General features: G+C 47.2%; 1 protein-coding gene across 4 annotated transcripts in view; it reads left to right on the forward strand.

Moving 5' to 3' along the window:
• The window catches only part of pbx1b (pre-B-cell leukemia homeobox 1b), a 67,230-nt gene extending 51,058 nt beyond the window's left edge, over positions 1-16,172 (forward strand). The window contains exons 3-10 of one of the 4 annotated variants that reach the window (XM_031574563.2): positions 1,273-1,517; positions 3,338-3,391; positions 4,596-4,786; positions 6,508-6,643; positions 7,759-7,918; positions 8,932-9,044; positions 9,778-9,867; positions 12,683-16,172. In XM_031574563.2, the coding sequence (XP_031430423.1) occupies positions 1,273-1,517; positions 3,338-3,391; positions 4,596-4,786; positions 6,508-6,643; positions 7,759-7,918; positions 8,932-9,044; positions 9,778-9,867; positions 12,683-12,775 (1,082 nt within the window). In that variant the 3' untranslated portion in view covers positions 12,776-16,172. The remainder of the gene's footprint in view (positions 1-1,272; positions 1,518-3,337; positions 3,392-4,595; positions 4,787-6,507; positions 6,644-7,758; positions 7,919-8,931; positions 9,045-9,777; positions 9,868-12,682) is intronic. The other 3 variants (XM_031574564.2, XM_031574565.2, XM_031574566.2) reach the window with 3 other exon arrangements.
• Positions 16,173-20,795: the final 4,623 nt, after the last annotated feature.

The raw sequence follows: 20,795 nt of genomic DNA on the forward strand, positions 1-20,795 counted from the left end.
TCATTTTAAGTGTCAAAACTCCTCAGGGAGAATACGACGTGTACCTATACACACCTCAGATTGATTTGGCAGCTAGGGACGATGGTAGTCATTTAAATGTACATGGCTTAGTCTACGAATGGGCATCCACTTAACATCAGATGAATATTTGTTTGTGTATGTTGCATGTGTGCGTGTGTGTTCACACTTGTATTTTTGTGTGTTTGCGTGTCAGTCTGTGTATGTTTTGTGTGCTGGTGTTGAAGTGTTAGTGACTGTGCTCCATTGCTCATCAGCTGAAAATGGAGGGTGGCCTCTGCCTCTGCCTCTGCCTGGAAACATCAAGAGAGCCATCTAGTGGCCAAGAGTTGTACATCAGCCTTTGTCTTCAGCAGCTCCTCTTGTCAAGCATCTCCTCTCAATGGCACAGTGTAACTGTCAGCCTGAAGTTGCATACAGTTAACACAGCACTATCACTTACTTCAGTTTCAACCACTACCCTCAGCCTCCACAGAAGAAGAACATTCCGGTGTTCAAGGGAGACATCCATACATGTACAGTGGATTAGTGCTGCATTAGGGGTCTCCATAGGCTTGGCATGTAGCTGGTGACAGACAGACAGACAGACTTTAGCACATGCGCCTGGCAGGAATGTGTGTGTGTGTGTGTGTGTGTGTGTGTGTGTGTGTGTGTGTGTGTGTTGGAGCACGCAGTCAGGGGCCTGCCTGCCTGCCACGGTCTCCCCCGTCACAGCTCATTAGTCAGGGATGTGTGAAGGCTGAACCTCCATCTCCATCTCCACCCCGAGATGGAGCCCCCATCAGCTTTAATGGAGCACGGCAGATAATGGGCCGCACGCGTGCACACGGACCTCATCTTTTGACTGAGTAACCCATGACCCGTGGCGTCTGATGTAGGTTTGGAAATTCGAGAGCGAAACGAGAGTTTGTTTTGTTTGTAAGCACACAGGCTAGCTCTGTAGTGTAGTGTAGTGCAGTGAGGTGCAGTCCACCTTATAAAATGAGATGAGATGAGGTGTGTGTGTGTGTGTGTGTGTGTGTGGTCTCACGTGGTCTCATCTTTTGTTGCTGTGCGTCACCGGTGCCTGCCTGAGTCAGGGTGGGCTCCAGCTGCCGCCGGTGTGAGGTGGCGCCTGATCCCCCCCACCGCTGCTGCGGCTGCACTCGTGCTGTGTTTACGACATGCTGTGACTCACCTTTGTATCTCTTCCCTCCCTCCCTCCCTCCCTCCTTTCTCCCCCTCCCTTCCTCCTCCTCTTGTTGTTGTTTACAGTGCTCAGCATCCGCGGCGCCCAGGAGGAGGAGCCTCCAGATGCTCAGCTCATGCGATTGGACAACATGCTGCTGGCGGAGGGCGTGTCCGGGCCCGAGAAGGGAGGCGGTTCGGCCGCAGCGGCGGCAGCAGCCGCGGCTTCGGGCGGAGCCGGACCAGACAACTCTGCCGAGCACTCGGACTACCGGGCCAAGCTCTCCCAGATCCGGCAGATCTACCACACCGAGCTGGAGAAGTATGAACAGGTGAGTACAACCCGCCTCCCACCACTGTCTCTATGGCCACCTTTCTGTCAATCACTCCATCTCGACTTTCCTCAGGTGTGTGTGTGTGTGTGTGCACTTCTCAGCACTCCAACAGAGTATTCAGTCTCCATCTTCACTAATCACTCTCATTGCTGGCCTGCTAAGATGATTGCCTTGGTGGACTATACCAGGGATCAACTTTCCACCCATACTGTTAACAGGAAGTGGAGAGGAGAAGAACAAGCGGTCTCATTGGAGTGCTGAGATGTGCCCCCACACATTTCCCATCATTCAGTGCTTCCTCATGATTCTTCCCATGATCCTCCACCATTCATCTTCATTAGAAAAACACCAGTGCAGAATGTCCCTTCCTCAGACCCACGGCTCTCCGAGTCTCACCAGTGGAGTCGTGGCCTCCTCCTTCACTCCTCTGTGGAGTCATGGCCTCCTCCTTGGCTCCTCTGTGGAGTGTACGCAAGATTGAGCCTTTACAGGAGATCTCCATTGTCATCACCTTCAGTAATGAAATCTGCACTTCGCCCTGCTCTCCTCTATCTGCGCAGCCATTTCTGTTATTAATTTATCTTATCTAGCCTGTGACTGTCAGATTATCAATCCCTCCCTCTCTCCCTCCCTCCCTCCCGCCCTCTCTCCCTCCTCCTCTACGCTGCTCTCCGAGCAGAGGCTAAGGGTTTGTTTCTGTTGCGGAGATTGATTTGCAAACAGCTCAGGAAGAATTTCATCTCCGTATAACAAGGAAACTGCGATCCTCAGCTCCTGCTCTACACAGATGCACACGTAATGCACACACACACTCACGTGCAAACACACACACACACTCACACACACACACTCACACACACACACTCATACACAAACACACACACTTACACACACACACACACTCACACACAAACACTCATACACAAACACTCACACGCAAACACTCACACGCAAACACACACACACACACACTCTCATGCAAACACACACACACACACACTCACACACAAACACTCACACGCAAACACTCACACGCAAACACACACACACACACACACACACACACACACACACTCACATAGACATACACACATACACTCAACTCATGCACACACACACACACACAAAGACAAATACACACACACACACTTGCTCAGAGGCATATACAGACACACTCAGGCACGTGTACACACACACACACACACACACACACACACACACACACACAAACAGAGCACTTTTCTCCCGCAATTAAAAAGCTACTCTAATGGAATAGCTTTAATTGCAAATACGCAATTGTTTGGCCCTGAATGGTTATTGATTTCACCCTACTACCACCACCCGTACCCACCCCCCCCCCCCCCCCCCCCCCACCACAAGCCCCACCACCACAACCCCCACCGGCATGGAACGCGCCAAACTCCCATCACGCTCCGCTCACAGACCCTCGCTGATTCTCTGCATGGCAATGACCAGGCCACCACGAAAGCATGTTGAAACAAAGTTCCACACTTTGAGACGTCAGCTCTCACGTTCAGCATTCTGCTGTGTGTTTACCAGAATCCACTTGAATTCAATGCTACAGAAATAGTGTATAAAAAAAATGTGAAGCAGCTTTAGGCAAGTGCTGACCTTAGCTTTTTGTTTGTCCTACCGGCAGAAGGCAGAATGTGTTTTGATTAGCTTTAGACAGGGTTACCATCCATAACCTCACACAATGCCAGCAGGGGCCGCCGCACAAGTCGGGAGTGTCAAAGTCAAAGTCACGTGACTGGTGCCAGCACTTACATGTTGTTGATTTATATACTGTATTTAAGATGGTATCCGGCTGGAGAGGGAGTTACGCAGGGAGTCATGGCAACACAAACCAGGTACTCCTCCCATCCCGTGCAGACAGATTCCCATACACGCTAGCGTACACACTGTCATCACTACCAGAATATGACCAGATATCACAGCTGACATTTTACCGCCTCGGTCAGGGCCTGGGTGATACACACTCGTACGCAGTCCATTCCACCCAGTAGGTGTTTTATCTAAATGCCTGTGCATTGAAATAGCGCTCTAGGGTGCCGTGCCGACTGGATTGGAATCTATATTCTAGTAGGGGTGAGGAACAGTACCTGCCTTACCTGCCATCGACTCGCAAAACCTCTACGAGCTCTGAAATGCTAAACGCTTGTAAGGGTCCCCTGAGGCCAGGAAGGAATGGGCTCAGGAATAAACTCCTGGATGGCGACACAGTCCCGTGGAGCTGAAATGCCAGGCTTGCAGTTTGACAGTTTTTTTCTTTATATGTGTGTATATATATATATATAGTATATATTGGAGCAAGGCATGTGTCCTGGATGGACTACTGTAATATTTATCATTGTGTGAGTGCTGGAGTTTGCCAGAGGGCAGCCGTGTTCCTATCGCGGCGCTCCGGAGAGGCTGAGGGAAGGTGACGGTGACGGTGATGGCCCCAGCTGGGACGCAGCCAGGCGTTGTCCTTGGCGACCGCTCAGGACATCCGCACCTGTCAGGATGTCGAGGAACACGCTGACCAGTCTGTGTGCCTAGGTGCCCTCGTGGCTTGGCAGTTTTTCCGCCATCCCTGTTGACAATACCAGGGATGTTTTGTCTATTTTGCTACATTTTTCTCTTGACGTTTGTTATTTCCTGTTCCATTGCGTGAGTAGTGACAGTCGTTTTGCCAGAGAGGCACTTTCTGAGTTGCTAGTTTAGCAGGCAGCAGCGGACGTGAAGACCTTGGTTGCTCCTCTGCAGGCTGGATTCTGTTTTCAGATAGTAAGGCGCTTCACACACACCGAGGGCCAGGTCAAAACACAGCACACACATGGTAGTCGAAGATGCGTCCTACATACTAATACTAATACTAATGACTTTGTCTGCATCTGTGCATGCCTTTTCTTCCATATCCCCTTTGTCTTAACCTTCAGTTTTGTGAGTGAGTTGGTGCGTAATGTTCTTTGACTAATCTGGCTCTTTCTTTGTGGTGATGTCTGTGTGTGTGTATGGTTGTGTGTGTGTGTGTGTGTGTGTGTGTGTGTGTGTGTTGTGTGTGTGTTGTAGGCCTGTAACGAGTTCACCACCCACGTGATGAACCTGCTGCGGGAGCAGTCTCGCACGCGCCCCATCTCGCCCAAGGAGATCGAGCGCATGGTGAGCATCATCCACCGCAAGTTCAGCTCCATCCAGATGCAGCTGAAACAGAGCACCTGCGAGGCCGTCATGATCCTGCGCTCACGCTTCCTCGACGCCAGGTCAGTGTGTGTGTCTGTGTGTGTGTGTGTGTGTGTTTCTGACTGTGTGTGTTTTTGTTTAAGCACGTATGTGTGTGTATATTTTACTGACACCATGTGTGTGTGTGTTTTGTTGCTGTGTGTGTGTGTGTGTGTGTGTGTGTGTGTGTTTGTGTGAGGTCTGGTGCGTGGGCTGCTTGTATCAGCAATCGTTTGCGATGCCCCACTGATGCAGCTGTGCATGGGGGGGGAGGGGGGGGGGGGGGGGGAGGGGGGAGGAGGAGGAGAGTGTTATTGGCCAAATCCATCCACACATCCCCATAATAATCACATTCCCTCCTTCACAACGGATCCACCATAGGGCCCTGTTGTTTCTTTATCTCTGCATGCTTTCGTAGAGGAGTGCGCTCGTGGAATCTAATTTGACAGATGTGTGGAGTGCCATTCAACACACACTTAACATCACACCACACAGGCCTCATCCCACCAAATCCGTGTCAGGAGATCCTCCATGGCACTCCAAGCTATACATTTAAGATCCCTGTCCCTACCTCCCCCCGAAAACACACACACACACACACACACATATACACACACACAGCATACATGCATGCATGCGTGCTATAATGCTTCCTCCCCTTATCTTAAAATGTAATTGCTTGTTCTCCTTGATACATGTATGGGGGATTTGCATACATTTCTTTGAGGATAAATCACGCTGTAAGCTCGGGGTTGGAGGCATAACATTTAAATGAGGCTTTCGCTCCCCTACTGCCCACCCCAGCCCACCCCACCCCACCCCAGCCCACCCCACCCCACCCCACCCCAGCCCACCCCACCCCACCCCACCCAGCCCACCCCACCTCGCTCCCTCTCTCTGTATTCTACAGCCATTCTGGTGTAAATGATGTTGAGGATGCAGGGGGAAAGGGGGTTTCTCTTTCTCTCTCTCTCTCCCTCTCCCTCTCTCTCTTTGGGCGAGAGGCACAGGCGCATTCAGCCCCTCTGATTAATCCTCTCTTGCCTAGCCGGAGAGCATGCTGTGTCGTATTTCCATATTCTGAAGGAGGCTTTTGGAGGGGTGTGTGTGCGAGCATGTGTGTGACTGTGTATGTGTGTACGTGCATTTGTGTGTGTGTGTTTTCTCTCTCTCTCTCCATTTCTCTCCCTCTCTCTCTCTCTCTCTCTATCTCCATCTCTCTCCATTTCTCTCCCTCTCTCTCTCTCTCTCTCTCTCCATCTCCCTCCCTCTCTCTCTCTCTCCATCTCTCTCCATCTCTCTCTCTCTCTCTCTCCTCCTCGCCCTTCTTTGGGAAGGGGCTCAGTGCTCTCTCCAGGCAGGGCTTTGCAGGGGGGTTGGCTCTGCATATGTAAAGCCCTCCTGCCATGTGGCACATGGGGAGACTCTCAGCCTGATAGGCGTGCAATATGGAGGGGTTGGTGCATACACTGGCAGAGAACCATATTGTCCTTTCTTTTCATGAAACTTGGCACCTTGTTTTTTTTCTCCAGTGTATGCATGTGTGTGAGTGTGTGTATTAGTGTGTGTGCACGTGTATGTGTGTGTGTGTGTGTGTGTGTGTCTCTCACTTCCTCTTTGTCTCTTGTGCCTATTGTGTACTGTCAGCGGTGTCTCGAGAGTGGTACCTCACGGTGTACATGTGTTCTCTCTCTCTCCTTCTCTCTCTCTCTCTCTCTCTCTCTCTGTCTCTCTCTCTCTCTCTCTCTCTGTCCTTACGCAGACGGAAAAGACGGAACTTCAACAAGCAGGCCACGGAGATCCTGAACGAGTACTTCTACTCTCACCTTAGCAACCCCTACCCCAGCGAGGAGGCCAAGGAGGAGCTGGCCAAGAAGTGCAGCATCACAGTCTCACAGGTGCAGTACGGACCCCGCCCCCCCCCCCCCTCTACCACGCACAGCAACTAAACCTTCGCCCTCTTAGAGCGCAGCCAACCCTGGTCCTGATTTGGCCCTGGTCTAGTTTGGCACCGCCAGGGGTTTGCCAGATCAGGGTCATATTCTTTATAGAGGTACCAAAGGTAGTGATATGCAGGGGTAGGGTGGGGGTGGGAGTGGAGGGTCTGGGTGTGTGCAAGAAAACTACCATGAGATCATATTGCCTTGCTGTGATTTCTGACTTGTATTTGTCCCCGCTGGATAGCACTCTCTCCAAACTGCTCAAGTGGATTTATGTGTAATTATTTGATGACTCATCTGAGCTCCATTTTAAAAAAAAATGGAAGAGAACCAAACGGAGGGGTAGCGTTACAGATGATTTGTTGAGGATGTCTGCAGCTTTACCTTCTCGCATTCACTGCGAGAAGAGGGGAAAAAACACAAAACTTTTACCACCGGATTGATTTCATTCTCATTTTAATGTTGTTTATCATTAGCGCCTCAGCGCTATCCCCGTAGCTTCATCTGGGGGTATATTAGCGCTAATGGGTGTTAGCGGATGGTGACTGATTGGTGCTAGCGTGTGTTCTGATGATAGTCTGCAGCCATGGTGACATAATGAGATTGTTATTGGCAATCATTTCGTTTTCTGGCGCTAATGTGGACTCGCGGTGATACGGGCTCGCCGTGTTTGCGTTGCGCGCCAGCTTCGCGGTAAGGGCTCAGCCCCAGCCCCAGCTAGAGCCATCAGCACTGCATGCGCGTTAGACTTTATTGACTGCAACATTTCCCAGCCAGTAGGACAGCTGGGGCTTTGCCATTAGCTTCACACAGATTGCCCCATAGAGTTACCATGTTGTCTTGCTAGGTTCGTTTGCAACCGAGTTGAATCTTATTGGGAACTATTATGTCTTTAATTATTGAATGTCTTTTGTGTAATATGTAATCTATGTGGTGGCTCTTTAGCTGACTGAATGGGTTGTAGTGTGGCAGTAGTTTGAGTCACAGTGATGTGATGATTTAAACTCCCCCCGGGTTTTGGAAAACTGAATTGCTGACTGAAGTTTTGTCAAATTTTGTCTGCGCGTCTGCAGGTTTCCAACTGGTTCGGAAACAAGAGAATCCGGTATAAGAAAAACATCGGAAAGTTCCAGGAGGAGGCCAACATGTACGCCGCCAGAACTGCTGTGACTGCGGCCAACGTCTCTGCACAAGGAAGCCAAGCCAACTCGCCCTCAACCCCCAACTCCGCAGGTAAGCAAGCACAACGACGCTTAATCCTGACAGAATTTCTTCACAGGCTGCTGTTGATGTTGGAGGCTTTCCCTCCCTATCTGAAAGTTCCATAACATGATATCTCTATATTTGGCCTAAACATAGTAATCCCAAAGCGTGAAAGGACTTCGCTACATGATGTTTAAGTATAAATCAATAGATAAGTAACCCAGCAGGTTGATGAAGAGCTTGGAGTTTGGTGTGGGAGAAAAGCCCATCATTTAAGGGTTGGCTTCAGCGTTGACTTGTGCTGCTCGGCACACTTGAGCAGAGCGATAGTCAAAATTTCCACTGTAACAGAAAAAAGCAGCCGTTAGACAGAGAAAGAGTAAAAACAGATGATGTGCTACAGGATGGGTTGTTGACATAGATTAGTTTACCTGGGCCCCATGTTAGAAAGCATGTGCTGCTGTCTGTTTCCCTCTGTTGCTGGGGTCCAACCCTAATACAGCCATTTCTAACCTTGGGGAGATTTGTGGCTTGTATATAACACAGCTATTTCTCACTGTTGATAAACGAGTCTTGAAGTGTGTGTGTGCGTGCGTGTGTGTGTGTGTCTGTCTGGCCGATTGTTATTGATGTTTTGGTGCTATCTATTTGTTTTTATGGGTTTCCAGATCATTGCAAAAGACACTGAACGTTCAATAACAATCAGTTACGGAAGAATAAAAAAAAAAGACCACACAGGAAAAAAAATGTCTAAAGCCATCCAAAGCCTCTGCTCTTTGGCCGTTTACTGTACCAGCCTCATTTGTTTCCTTGCCTAATTCTGCCCCCCCTCCCCCTCCTATCTTGCCTTCTCAATGGGTCTGTCTTTTGCTAACTGCATTAGCCTGCTAACCTAACCTCTGCATGGTGACTCCTCCACCCCTGCGTCGACCCCTCGCTCCAGCTCCCTGGGGTGGGGGCGGCCGGCGCCGGCTGTGGTGGTGGTGCTGCTCTGGCTCCTCCTCCGTCTCTCTGTGATTCCGTTGCTCCCTCTCTCCTTCCAGGTTCTGCTGGCTCTTTTAACATGTCAAACTCCGGGGACTTGTTTATGAGTGTGCAGTCTCTCAATGGGGACTCGTACCAGGGGGCTCAGGTGGGAGCCAACGTGCAGTCGCAGGTAGGGCACGCAGCAGCACTGCATCAGCACTTAGGACCCCCTGGTAGCCTCTGACTCCGGGGGAGCTCTGGCCTGGAGCTGGTACGGGTCTAGCTGGAGTCACTTGCTGAGTGTTTCTGGGCCAGGTCTGTCCTGGAGTCAGTACCTATCTGGGTAACCACAGGGTAGGCCTCCAGGGCACTGGTGATTGCCTGACAAGTCTGCTGTAAGAAGCATGTGCGTCGGGCAACATTACAGCTCTTAATATCTGTCTGGAAGCACAAATGGCCAACGATGCCACATGACAAATGGCTTCTCATTTCCAGCTTGTTATCTGACACAGAAACAATACTCTTCTCATATGAGGTGTTTGTGTATGGAGCAAAGCACAGTTGGATCTGTCAGAAATCATTCATATTAATAAGAACTTGATCTTATAGTCTAGCCTCTTTGCTGAAGCATTTATTTTATGATGGCAAATTCCTTTTTCCTTTGAGTTTTATTGGGAACTGAAATTGTAGGGGGCCTGATGAGTTCAGTTGCTCTACTTTATTGAACTGCCAGACCTGATTTGTATTTTGTTATATAATACAGTTTCATTTTTTTTCCTTGGCTATTCTTTAGTGCTTGCATGTCTTTGTGCTGCCTGACCTTGCTTTGTTTTTGTTCTCTCTCGTGTGTGTGTGTGTGTGTGTGTGTGTGTGTGTGTGTGTGTGCTTGTGTGTTTGCTTGTGTTTTTGTGTGTGTGTTTCAGGTGGATACCCTTCGCCATGTTATCAGCCAGACAGGCGGATACAATGACGGACTCACAGCGAACCAGATGTACAGTCCGCAGGGCATCAATGTAAGGAGACAGAGAGAGAGAGAGAGAGAGAGAGAGAGAGAAACACACAATCCTTGTCTCCCTTTTTTTTATTTTGTTTTCTTGCCCTCCCCCTCCTTCTACCAATTATTTCAAAGCCATAGGGCTCAGAATGCCACTTAGTAGGACTTGTCTGTGCGCTGTGGTCACCTAGTTGATTGCTTCTGTATCGGTCACGCCACGGGCAGCGTACTGCCCAGCGCACGCGGACACGAGGCCACCGCCTGAGCCTGTCACGTCCAATCAGCTCCGGCCCGCCACCTGCAGCAACACACACTCATGCGCGCACGCACACACACACACACACACACACACACACACACACACACACACACACACACACACACACACACCCACCCCATCGAGAGCAAACAGGTGACGCACCCCACAGGCGTGACAAGACGTGACCCTCCCCCACCTCCACCACCACCACCACCACCACCCCCCCACACCCCCTCAGGTCACCTGACCTTCATTATCACCCCACAGTCGGCCAGGACGACAGAAACAGACCGTCTGAGGACAAGCGCTTAAACCCTCACGCTAAAAATACGCCGGTGCTCGGCCCTAAAGCCAGACGGAACGCAACCAGGGGGTCCTCAGGTTTTTTTCTTTCTCTCTGTTGTTTTTATTTATTTTTATTTTTGGAGGGCGGGGGTCGTTAGGAGGCTGGGTTGGATTGAGTTGGGGGGGGGGGGGGGGGTTGGAGAAGGGGGAGGGGTGGGGTGGGCTGGCGTTTTTGCGCAGCAGGAAAATTCACAGCGACAAGCTGCGTCGTAAAGGGGAAAATCGATAAGACAGACACAAGGAGAGCAGAGTGTGGACTTGGGACAGCAATCCAAGCGCATTGCTCAGATCACGTTCCCACCGCGCTAATGGCTCTGACAGCGAGCCACACCACCGCCGCTGCCTTCGCCGTCGCCCTCCTCCTCCTCTTCACTATCACCGCACCCTCTCCCTCTCCCTCTCCCTCTCCCGCTCCCTCTCCCGCTCCCGCTCCCGCGCACAGGACAAGACAAGAGAGGAGCAGAAGGAGGAGGGGGGCGTGTGTGTGTGTGTGTGTGTGGGGGGGGGGGGGGGGTCAGAGGAGTCCCGCCTGGCTGAAAACCCTGCTGTCTCGGTCCTCACCCAGCCTTACCCACCATATGCTAATGAAGTGCTCCGCTCCCTGTAGCAAAGCAAAAAATACACGGATCCTCTCCAAGGCCGTGTTTGCTTTTTTCTTCTATTTACTCCTTTTTCTCCTCCCCCTCACACTCCATTATGCTCTCTCAGGCGCTCGGGCACCTTGCCCCAGCAGATAGCCCAGTCCCCAGACAGCAGCGTGACCAGCCCAGCTCAGCCGGAGCTAACGCTAACGCTAACGCTAACACTAATGCCGCTACCGTCTGCCTGCCTGCTTTATTCACACTTGGGCTGCCGAGCTGACATGATCCCACTCTTAATTCAGTGGGCTCGGGCGCTAATAGGATGGATCTGCTCTGCTCTGGTCAGCAGGGTTGGTTTAGAAATCTCCAATCCTTTGAGGAATTGGTTGAACATTTTTATTGTTGTGATTCAGCTCTCAATATGAAAACAGACGGGTTGAGCTGGAGATCTGTTTTTAAAACCATTTGGTACCTTAAAAAAAAAAAAAAAAAAAAAAAACAGAAGAAAAAAAATATATCATAAATTCACCGTGCTGAATTAAGCGAATAATAGCACTGTATTCGGACCATATGTGGGTATTCGCTCCAGAAAGACCTTAATTCGTCAGCGTGGCTCTTACTGGCTTTTGTTTCTTAGCTCTCTGGTCGTAAACTTCCTCTGGCTCCAGCTGCTGGGGGGGGGGGGTGGCGGGTGTGAGGGGGGTCAGGGGAGCGTCTCCTTCAGCACACTGCTTCCCTCTCCTCCGCCTGTGTGTCCCGTAATGACTGAACGAGTACATAATGCGTTTTGTGGTTGACTAGAGGAGTAATTACACCCTTTAGAATAGATGGAGAGAGTGTCACCAAAAGCCGAAGGCATTTTTCCTCTCTTTTCTTTCTTTCTTTCTTTCTTTCTTTGCCTTTTTTGATTACAGACTGCCTTGGTCTTAAATAACAGGCTTTGAAATAAGAGGCTGTCGAGGACCATTTCCTGCCGTTTCTGATGGCATGAAATTTGCTATTAATATCCCAAATGCTCTTTAAAGGGCCTGTCTGCCAGATTCGAAATGGCTTCTGCGTCGCTCATTGTATTTTCAATTCAATCTCAACTGTTATAATTTGCAGCCACTGATTCTTCTTTTGTTTTTTTGTTGCCTTTTTTTAATCTGACATTTTTTTTTTTTTTTGTGAGGGCACTTCATACATTCCCGTGTTATTATAACGTGTCAGTAACATTGACAAGCGTTTAACTCTGACCAATGACAATCGTTCCCGTGCCGTTTTTCAGCAATGAAAGAAATATTTCAGTTTTTTAAACAGTGAAAAGAAATGAGCATGTATCGTATTGGAACGTTTTTTTTAACACAATTTATGATTGACTGAATGAACAATTGGACTAAAGTGGGGGAGAAATTATTCATTTCAGTATTTCTTTTCCTTTAAGAAGTATGCTATGGTTTAGTTAACATATATGCTAGCGTTTCCTTGGGGCTGTGGTTATGTTCAAGTGACGATAAGCCTCTGGACATGTATTATGCCATGTACATTACAAACAGCCTAGGGACACCATCCTTGGTCCCACTGTGGGCGCCACATTATATGTATGCTCTGATTACCTTCATCCTTTAGTTCACCTCTCATCCTCTCCTCTTCCTCTCTCTTTTCAACAGGCTAATGGCGGATGGCAGGACGCCACAACTCCCTCGTCAGTGACTTCGCCTACAGAAGGACCCGGAAGCGTCCACTCCGACACATCCAACTGATCCTCATCGTCTGCCATCCTCCCTCCCTCACACACTTACGGCACCGCTCACACACACACACACACGCACGCACACCAACACACACACACACACACACACACACACACACACATACATACATACATACACACATACGCGCACACACACAGGCCAGGACAGCCCTTACCTTGATTGAGGGGGAGCCCAGCACTCTGAAAGCAGGATATGGGGAGAGGGCGACACAACACCCCCCCTGGACTCTCTCAGCCATTACCACCAGTGACTCACTCACCCGCCCACCGCCATGTTCCGGCTCTGGTTTCTCTCTCGCCTCCGGTGACGCCATCGCCACATTCACCCTCACCTCCACGAGTGTCTGTGTCCACTGTTACAGCTCTGACATCTGTGTACTGATCTCGCTTCTTCAAAAAAGACTTTGTAAAAACAAAAAAACAAAACACAGACATACACACTTACAAAAAGCAAGTATGTACAGCCCCCTTGTCTTTAGATTGGAATGCTTGCACACTACCTCTTAAAAACAACAACAACAACAACAAAACAAAATGGAACAAAAAAAAGGAAAATTGTCATTTTCTTAAAAGACAAACATTGCTACTTCGGCCATAATCGTTTTTTGAAAATGTTTTCATCTGACATGTTAGGCCTTCATGTGTCTAGGCTCTGTTTTCCAATAGTGACTTTCTGTTTGACCCATTGTGCCAAAGTATTTGATATCTTATAAATATGCTCTGAAAAAAATCAAACAAAAAAAACAACACAATTTTTTTTATATTGACATATTGTGGAAACACTTTGTAATAGATTCATATTTGTGAAAACAGGGCCCAAGAAGTGATAAAAAGTTAAACTCAGCCTATGGACATGCCTGTATTATGTATAATTACTATTATTATAATTTAGTAGGACAGAAAAAAACTAACTACAGATAAACTAATATTCACGTTGGCCCCCTTTAGTTAGTCGGTATGGACACCTGAGGTTTCCTGAAAGTGATTTGGCAAGAATTTGCTTGCAGTTTTGCTCATGTTAAATGAATCACCAGTTACTATGTATCAACTGTGTCATGGCCTCAAAAATTGTAGATACTGGTTGCTAAAATAGTTTGTCCAATCTGAATGAGGAAGAGACACAAATAATACAGTTTTTAATTATTTCAAGAGTACTATGTATGTACATTTATACTGTCATCTTACAGTACTTTCCAACTTTGTGCATAAACAAAACAAATTGACAGGGAGAATTGTTTCAATCTTTTTTTTTGGTATTATGGTCAAACGATTTTTCATATGTCCAAAGTTAATCATTTTCCCCTGGTGCTACGAAGATAGAATAACTATTGGAGCAAAACACTGATCTATTTTTGAGACACTTTGAGACACTGCAAATATGTCGTTATATGTCATACATCACATCCATGCAGAGGAGATCCGGTAATGGCGTAGTGTAGGTATGAAATGCTGAAAAGGAGTATGCAGTGAGAGGCTTAGTGAAGGCTGTGGAGTATCCCCCGTCATTACACATGAGTAGGCAATAAAACCCTCCAAATCATGTCCGTCACAATGAACGAACAAATACGAAATGTGAAATGATTATCAGTTTATTTTTTTTTAATTTTTTTTACTTCATTTGTAGTCTATGTTGATCTTACTGTGTTCGTGGGGTCACAGCCTTTGAAATAACAGTTAAGCATTATTCATTCATTACCTACATTCATTACTTTGATACCAAAAAAAAAAGAAAGAAAGGACAAAAAGGAAAACGCAGAAGTGTGAACTCTACATAGCCAACAGCTTTATAAACACTTTTCATGTTGTGAATCTGTGTATTATCTGTTGTACTGAAGAACGTCGCCTCTGAATGTTCCGGTACTTTGTACTCCAAACCAAAAATGCAGTCAGAATCCAGTGTTTGTTGAACAACGAAGACAAAAAAAAAGTGATGGCACACAACTACAGAAATTGTTTGGATATATTTTTTATGTCCATGTTGTGAATAACTTTTTTTGTTTTGTTTTTTGTTTTGTTTTTTAAAAATCTCATCTTTGTTTGGCTTGTTTTACAGGACTTTATTTTATTTTCATGCTAGCTTATGTGAATTAGCCCCAAGAATGCGCTATTCTGTATATGTAGTTGTGCACCTTTTTTCTTCTTGTTTGCTTTTTTATAATACTATGCCAGTATCCATTTTCAGATGATGTCTGATCTGATGCAGACAAACGAACAGAGCCTCTCCCTCTGTTTCAGTGTGGTCCATCCACTCCCTCGGCCCCTTCGCTCTGAGGGGGGGGGGGGGGGGTAGCCAGGTGGACCCGCTCTCGAAATGGATACTGCCTTTGTTTAACGGTGATGTGAAAAGTCAGTGTCAGCAGTGTCATGTGACAGTAGCCTATTTCATTTAGCAAGACCAAATCGAGACTACAAAACGCCATTATGCAATGACATGGAATATATAAATGTTTTAAAACTTATTTTAAAACCCATCAATAACAGTGGAGCATCACTGCACCCCATGACTGACGAGTCCAGCCAAGAGAATAGAGACTCTCCAGGTTTTGTCAAAGCTCAGCAAGATGCATACGATGGATATTTATTTGCGTTCGAGTGGCATCACTGTCTAAATTTCTCGACTAAATGATTTTGAGGACACATGAAATGAATTGAGAACCCTGAGCGGGCGGGCGGGCGGTGTGCCGCGAGCCTGTTTCATACCACGGTGCAGCTACGAGATGACGCGTGTCCTTCGGAGGTTTGGGGAGCTTCTGGGCTCTGGCAGAGTGTTGTCTTTAGGGATCGCATCACACTGTACTTTGACAAAAAGTCTGTCACGCCTTTTTTCTTGTGTGTGTGTGTGTGTGTGGCTGTGTGTGTGTGTGTGTGTGTGTGTGTGTGTGTGTGAGAGAGAGAGAGAGAGAGAGAGGTCCAGGTAGGAGCAGTGAAAGGATTTCTCATAATGTCGGATATGCACTTCGTCTAGTGCTCAAATCTGCTTTTCACATTGCCTGTCCAGTATCACCGTATTATTGAAAGCTTCATGTAATGATGCTTTTAGTTTTTTGCATATGAGCAATTTGTAAAACATCAAATGTTTACTTTGTTGCATGTCTTTTGTTCTTTAATAAAATACTGCAGTGTTTTTGAATGTTTCTTCTTTTATATATATATATGAGAAAAAAAATCTGAGGAAAATTGCAGAGACTTTCTCTCCGAGTTTGAACTTTTGAGGTCTCTGCTGATGTACAAAAAAAGAATAAAACGGAAGCGCAAAATTATTATCTTTTTGATTCCAATTTAAAATTTCTTTTCTTTTTTGTGGAAAAAACAAGGTGTAGGTTTTCTGGTCTCTCTTCATTTGTACTGGTAATGCATATTCCAAATAAATAGATTCTTTTGTTGCATCATTTTGTATTGTCCTCAATGTCACTTCGCCACTTTCAATTCATGTTCTTTTATTTAGAATCGGTCTATAATTGCTGGTTTATGACAGGACAGGCTGGTGCATAGGCTTACATGATATTTACAAAGAAATATCCATGTACAGAAATTGTCACAGCATGACCATGAAAAAGCATGATATTCTGTTATTTTTAAAGATGGCTTCACTACATCCTGTTAGGAAATAGTTCTGACATTTCTGGAGGGTGTGGGGTGATTGCACTTGCACGTTTTTGAGCAAGTGAACTTTAGTAAGTTGGTGCCAGCGAGTTTTTCCCCCGAACGTGTCAGGGCTGACAAATTTTCTGCTGAACGTAACAGGGCTGACTAGTTTTTGTCACACTGGTCAGGCTGTGTTATGGTCGTGTGACACTGAGTCGCGGGTCAAGGGCAGGAGCCACTGTAGGACATGAGTTCACACCTCGACATCAGACTCGTCAGCCCTTCAACTTTGGGTATGTTTGTGCCAGGTCCACTGCTGCACGCAAAAGGGGACACGTTCTCACCAAGTTGGACATTCACATTTGATTTGAGAAGGGGTGTGAAGGACACAAACAAAAAAACACACATGCAGGCAGACATGCACCACACACCCACACACACACACACACACATACACGCAGGTCGCCTCTGAGGCACCATCCCTAATGTGTGTGAAGTGAACAAGAACCAGGAAGTGTGTGACTGTTTATCTCCCTCTCCCCACATGAACAAGGAGGTGCGGTGTGTCTGATTGCACACACACAGCCCGAGCTAAGCTCTGCATCTCCTCAACGCGACCGAACGCAAACAGGGAGAGAGAGGAGAGAGGAGACAATGAGCGAAGTGTCAAGCTCAGGATCTGGCTCTGAGACTCTCACAGAGAGAGTTGGCTGTGTGGCTGTAGGAGTGACAAATGCAAACGAGATCAAGTGCAATTACATGGGAATGTCTCCCCCTTTACCTCTAATGTCTCATTTACTTCAAGTCCTGAGGAGGGATGCGAGGGAGGGCTTTGGTTTCGGCACGTGTGTGTTGGGCTTCCTGTCAGGCAATAGTTTGGATTTAATCAGACGTGAGGCGACAAGCTGTGACAATTTGGTTTCAATTTCTCAGCCTTCACAGGCAGGAAGTGCATGGGGGACGTGATGAGTTTTACATAATTTGGAAAAGCTTTTCTGATTTTCACCCGATTTCTCCCAATTTGACGGAAAAATAAATTCAAAATAAATCTTCAACAATTTACAAACTTTATATTTTCCACAAACTGTTGTATTGCAATCCATTTCCTCTTTTTCCTTCCACCTCTTTTGCTGTTTTTTTCCCCCCACTCTCCTCGCCACATCAGTTAATGTCTGCGAAAAATAGTCCCCCGAAATCATTTTATGCACATTAGGAATGGAGGGAAATGTCACTCTCCGGCAAACATTTTAGTGGCTCTTGACTGGGCCCGAGTGAGTGTATAGTAATTGCCTGGCTATTTAGAGGGAGAACAGTGGGGGAGGGCTGCAAACGGCCTATAAGTGCTGCATGGTTTGGTGTGCGCTGGCGTTTCGACGGTAAAGTGCTGTACATTAGGATGTCTGGAGCAATGCATTCTGTCCAGCGAGCGCAAGGGTAGACAGGGGGCCCCTGCCGATAAATGCACCCATCGCCCTCCCACCCCTAAACACACACACACACACACACACACACACACACACACACACACACACACACACCAACCAGCCCCTCACCAAACCAGCACCCAGCACTCTCCATTCGACTCTCTCCACTCTGCCTTGCGACTGTGCACTGCACTTCATAAATAAATGACCTCTCAGGATAAAGTGCTGGGGCTCCATCTGCACTTGCAGGAGCCTCCCTGTGAAAAGGTCAGCAGCCAGGGGACCGGTGTCGGAGAAGCAAATGAGGTGAAGAGGATGAATGCAAAGCCCAGAGATGCTGGTGTTTATTGATGGCCACCATTTAGAGTCCCTGTGTCATCCATTCGTCATGTGTGCCGAGCAGAGAGCGCGGTGGGGGGAGGTGTAAAGGAGGTTTGGTTTTTGAAAATGAATTCAGAAACGGCCAACCTTTCCGGGAAGTGTGACTGCAGAAGCAAGTTTCCCCAAATCCCAGTCTACAAGAGGGCGTAACAAATAAACCGAGAGAATGGGAGAGACAGACAGAGAGAAACAGAGAGAAAGAAGGAGAGATGGGGGAGGGGGGGGGCAAGAGCAAGAAACGGAGCCACCCACTGAGGCAGAAGACAAGGAGGAACCTGTAATTTCTAATGGGTGCCACACTGCACATGTCTGAAACATAATATAAGTCCAATAAGGAAAACACATCTGAGTGTCAAACCACCTATTTAAACAGTGACAAAAAATCTCTTAAAAAGCAAAAACAACAACAAAATCATGTGCAAAGCATGTTTAAGAGTGTGCAGGCGATGAACCTTCATCTGAAGAAACATAAGCACTCAGTATACACACATACACATCCACACTCAGTATACACACATACACATCCACACTCAGTATACACACATACACATCCACACTCAGTATACACACATACACATACACACTCAGTATACACACATACACATACACACTCAGTATACACAGATACACATCCACACTCAGTGAAATCTTCACATTTCTCCAAAACATCATCCCAAACTCAAATTTGGATTTTCACTGTTTAAAAAGGCACAAATGTGATGTGAGCACTAACGACTCACTCCCAGAGCCGCCGTTCAGATCATGTCTCATATCAGTGACCCCTGAGTATATACCCTGTGTCAGCGTTTCGCATAATGCATGCAAACATGTCATATCGATGCCAGCGTAGCGCGCGGAGGCTAGCAGGGAGGGCCGTATGATTGTGAGGCTGCCCCCAGGGGAGTGGAGTGGGGGACCGAGGGACAGCCATGTGGGGTTGGACAGGAGGATGAGGGCTGCAGGGCAGGATATAATGGACCCTCTTTTGTTCCAGCCCAGCCCTGGTCTGATCGTCTAGGACAGTGTCTGATGGGGGGAAACGACGTTAGCATTCGCCTCCTGGAGGTCAGAGGACATGCAAATATTGTCCCACTTTTTTGTCTGTGTGATGATTGCAAGGCTGCGCTCCAGGCCCTTCCTTCTTGCGGAGAGATGGGCAAGTCTTTGATGACAACAAAGGCTACATACTGATGCAGGAAAGGAGGTGTTTGCCGGAGGACAAGAAGGTGAAGAGTAAGAGCTGAAAACAAGAGAGGAGGATGAAAGGGACTCGTTTTTACTCGGGGTGACATACACATTTTGGATGACCCCCCCTCCCCTCCCCTCGTTCCTTTTCCAGTGCGATGGATAATAACTCATGTGTTGCTGTGGGTCCAAGATAAGAGAAATCAACTTTACGGCTGAATTTTGGAGGAGCTCTCGGACTGACTGTGCCACCCACGGATCCATAATGAATTCCTCTGATCCCCCTCGCTCTCTCTTCCTCAACAACTTTGCATTAAAGAGACATGTTCCATTGCGTTTGGGGAAGATATGTCTCAGTGTGTGTGTGGTGTGTGTGTGTGGTGAATGTGGTGTGTGCGTCACCGCTGGCTTTCATGCAGCTTAAAGAGTGTTTTTCTACAGTTTAAGAATCAAGGAAACATTGCCAGTGGTTTTGAATGTGGGTGTTCCGTGTTACACACTTCCCCGCTTTGCGAGTTGCCTGGAGGTCTCCTGTGATAATGAGCCAGATTTCAAATTGATTGTATACATCACAGATACGCCTCGAAAAGAAAATTCCCCACAGACACCACATCCGAAGCGCCCAAGCCATTACATCTTTTAGCAACAGGAACGTTTAATCAGGATGTGCACAGTGTTAACTGCATTAGCAGGCGCACGCTTGTACCAGTAGCGTGGTTGAAGAGGGGGACAGTGAAGGACAGAGAGATGAGAGAGGATTGCCAGGGTTGATTTCTGCTGAAGAGCTTGCATGCTGAGAGCAGTGTCATCACAGGCTTTGTTTCATACAATGGTGGAAGAAGTATTCCGATCCCTTACCCTAGTAAAAGTACAATTACTGAAATGTAAAAATACTCAACTACTGTAATGTAAAAATACTCCATTACAAGTAAAAGTCAAACATGACAAATCCTAGTATTAGGATTGAGTATGAGAATTAGCAACAACATGTAGATAAAGTATTAAATAAAAAAGTACTGGTCTGGGCCCTCTGAGAGATTGTATATGACATCATTAGATTATTAATACTAAAGTGTCAGTGTGTAAGCAGCATGTTCCATGTCACTGTAGCTGTAGCTGCTGGTACCAGACCTAGTTTGAGCTACTTTTTAAACAGTTGAATATACAGGGACACCAGATACATCTGAGGGGTCATTAGACGATTAATGGGAGAGGAAAGAAGAAAAAACTAAGTTCTGATACAGTTCTGATGTTTTTCGTTTTTGGACTTTCTTCTCCAATCTCTGATTTTTGGTGAGATATTAGATCATTTTGAATATTTACTGAAATGAAACCATGTGAGAATTTTAGAGGGAAAGATCACTATTTGGTGGAGCTGGTAACAACTCATAGACATCTGAAATGTGACTCCGACTACACATTGCTTTTTGTAAG

Source organism: Clupea harengus, chromosome 10, assembly GCF_900700415.2.
Source record: "Clupea harengus chromosome 10, Ch_v2.0.2, whole genome shotgun sequence".
NCBI classification, from domain to species: Eukaryota; Metazoa; Chordata; class Actinopteri; order Clupeiformes; family Clupeidae; genus Clupea; species Clupea harengus.